Source organism: Suncus etruscus, chromosome 10 (assembly GCF_024139225.1).
Source record: "Suncus etruscus isolate mSunEtr1 chromosome 10, mSunEtr1.pri.cur, whole genome shotgun sequence".
In the NCBI taxonomy this organism is placed as follows: Eukaryota; Metazoa; Chordata; class Mammalia; order Eulipotyphla; family Soricidae; genus Suncus; species Suncus etruscus.
Window position 1 is genome coordinate 70552083 of NC_064857.1, and position 2874 is coordinate 70554956.

The window sequence follows — 2874 nt, forward strand, 5'->3', positions numbered from 1 at the left end:
TCTTCCTCTCTCTCACTCTCACTGTCTCTTTCACTCTCTCTCCTCATAGACCTTGTGCAGTGCTGTACATCTTCAAACCCACTTGTGCCCCTCCCAAGTTGGGTTTTGACAAACACACCAAAGCAGAGCAATACCATAATGAAGCAGATAGGCTTTGTGGGGGGTACTTTTTGCTTTAAGGTCAATTCTAGCTGGGTTCTCAGGAACAATGAGGTGCTGAGATCGAACCCAGGCTTCATGATGCAAAGCACATGACACAAAGCACATGCCTTGAGCCCATTGGGCAGTGTCTCTGGTTCTTTTTCAGATATTTCTGAACTTTACCCTACACAATTGAAGCTAAACCAACTAACATAGATAACTGGATTAAACATAGGTTAAAATAGTAAAATTTCTACAACAAAATACAGAAAACTACATTCTTGAATAAACAAGCTTCTTAGAACACAGAAACAACCAGAATATTGCATTTTCTTTAATTTGTGTTGTAGTATAGGGAACTTTGTTATAATAGTGTACATATTCCTAGTTTAGATGTGCAAAGTCACTGCACCTTCAGCACCATCACAGTGCCCACAATTTTTCCCTGCAACTCCATAATATTTAAACCACTAATTTAGACCTTTCCAAAATACATCATTAAGAAAAGAAGCAGAACAGAGAGATAGCACAGTGGATAGACCACTTGTCTTGCATGCCTCTGACCAGGTTCAATCCCTAGCATTTTATGTGGTCCTCTGAGCACAGGAGTATTTCCTGAGTGTAGAGCAGTGCTTCTCAGTTATTTTCTGTCATACCCCACTAGGAAGAATAAAACATTTTCCCGCCCCCCCCCACAACTGTAAATAGTATCTTTATTAAAAAATAAAACTTAAACCTGCAAAACAAAAATATATAAAATAATTTGAGTTGATTTTTTAATCAGAGGTGATGTCTGGATTAATGGCTACAATGAGCACGTTTTGCAATGCATAGCTTTTCGAAGCGGGGTTTGAAGCTGGACACAGCAACTCTCAGCTCCAGAGACATACAGAGACATAAACACAGGGCTTAACTTGTTATGACAGTGTTTACTGAGGTTAAACGTGCCCCCCTTTATGGAGCCTTGCACCCCCCCACCATGGGCGTGCCCCACTATTTGAGAAGCACTGGTGTAGAGTTAGGAGTAAATCCTGAACCACCAGGTATGGCCCCCCAAAACAAACAAAACAAACAAACCCCAAAACAAAAAAGAAAGAAAAGAAACAAGTCCTATATATTTATTTTAAAATATATTTCTGATGACAGACTGGCATACAGTCAGTTACCACCTCCCTTCCCATTCTTCTTCATGCGTTTTTGGAAACTGATGGGAGTAAAAGGTTTAAGGAGACCAGCTCTTAGCTAGTGCCCTCTAGTGGCGTGGTGGATGCTGTTGAGGAGCTTGAGATAATTGACTGGAGTCTCAGCCAACAGGGCATGCGGTTCAATTGAGTCTCTGCCAACAGGACGTGTGGTTCAGTGCAGGGTTTGAGGCTGTGGTGGAGGTTTCCTGGACTGTCTAGGTGGTATCTGGGCATCTCTAGGGCTGTACTTGGCCATGTCTGGGAGACCAGGTAATACTTAGGGCGTATGCATATCATACCTGGGTTGGACACAAATTACACATGTACCCTAATCACTGTACCATCTCCTGGCCCCTAGAGGACATTACTGAAGTGAAATGAGTCAGATGGCAAAAACAAAAACTAGATGATTTGATTCAGGACTGGTGCAGAGAGAAACCAAAGCAGCCGGTGAGCTGAATTACACACAAGTTCTAGACACTAAGACTCATAAATGGATGCCAGCATGGTGTGGGCAGCACAGGCCCCAGGGTCAGTGATACAGGACAGACAGAACCAGACTTTCAAAATTAAAAAACTTGAAGTCATATACAAAAGACTAGAAGTGTGTCGATTTTATTTATATTTGAGGGGCTACACATTCGGCCGTGTTTAAGGGTTACTCTCAGGGGTTATTTCTGGTTCTACACTCATAAATCATTCCTGGGTTGGTCCTGAGTTGGCCGTGTGCAAGGCAAACACCCTACCCACTGTGCCATTGATCTGGCTTGTTTTTATTATTCTATTTAAAAAAAATTTTGGCCACACTCGGTAGTGCTCAGGGCTTACTCCTGGTTCTACATTCAGAAATCACTCCTGGTGATGCTTGGGGAACCATATGGGATGCCAGGGATCGAACCTGGGACTTTCACAAGCAAGATATGTGCCCTATCTACTGTGCTACTGCTCCAGCCCTAGCATGGTTTTTCTCAGTGTATTCACCACAGCAGTCTACACTGTCACTGTCAGAGCATTGTCTGCAGGTCAGAGGGCACCTCCACCCCCAGCTAACCTTCCCCCACCCCCACCATGTGTGCTCACATCACGGAACACTTCTGCTCCGCAGTCTGCCTCATTTCTGTGATGGTGGCCTGCGCCTTCTCCTTCATGGTGTCTAAGTCCATGTTTTGAAGACTCTGTAACTGCCTGAGAATTGAGTTCTTGTCCTCCTCCTCTTCTTGATCCTCATCCACCATCTTCTGAAGATCTTCAGGCAAGTCCACTTGGTCTCCAGCCATATGGATCTGGTTCTCATCCATCTCACTCTGCGGAGAGAGGGAGCACATAGGGGCAGGTCAGGTGTTGTGGGACTCAAGGGCCTGGGAGGAGGAATGGAGCTGGCACACAGGCTTGGGCTGCAGTGCTAGATACTGAGAATCACGCCAGGAGGTGCAAACCTCAGCACTGAGATCCCTATGTGAGTGAGACCCTAAGGCTAGAAGGGGCTAGAAAGGGCTAGAACGGGCACTCAGCACACACAGCACCAAGTACAAACAAACAGCACAGGTCA

General features: G+C 44.9%; 1 protein-coding gene across 1 annotated transcript in view; it reads right to left on the reverse strand.

Moving 5' to 3' along the window:
• Positions 1-2401: 2401 nt before the first annotated feature.
• The window catches only part of CPLX4 (complexin 4), a 15434-nt gene continuing 14961 nt past the window's right edge, over positions 2402-2874 (reverse strand). The window contains exon 3 of the mRNA XM_049782062.1: positions 2402-2631. Within this exon, the coding sequence (XP_049638019.1) occupies positions 2402-2631 (230 nt within the window). The remainder of the gene's footprint in view (positions 2632-2874) is intronic.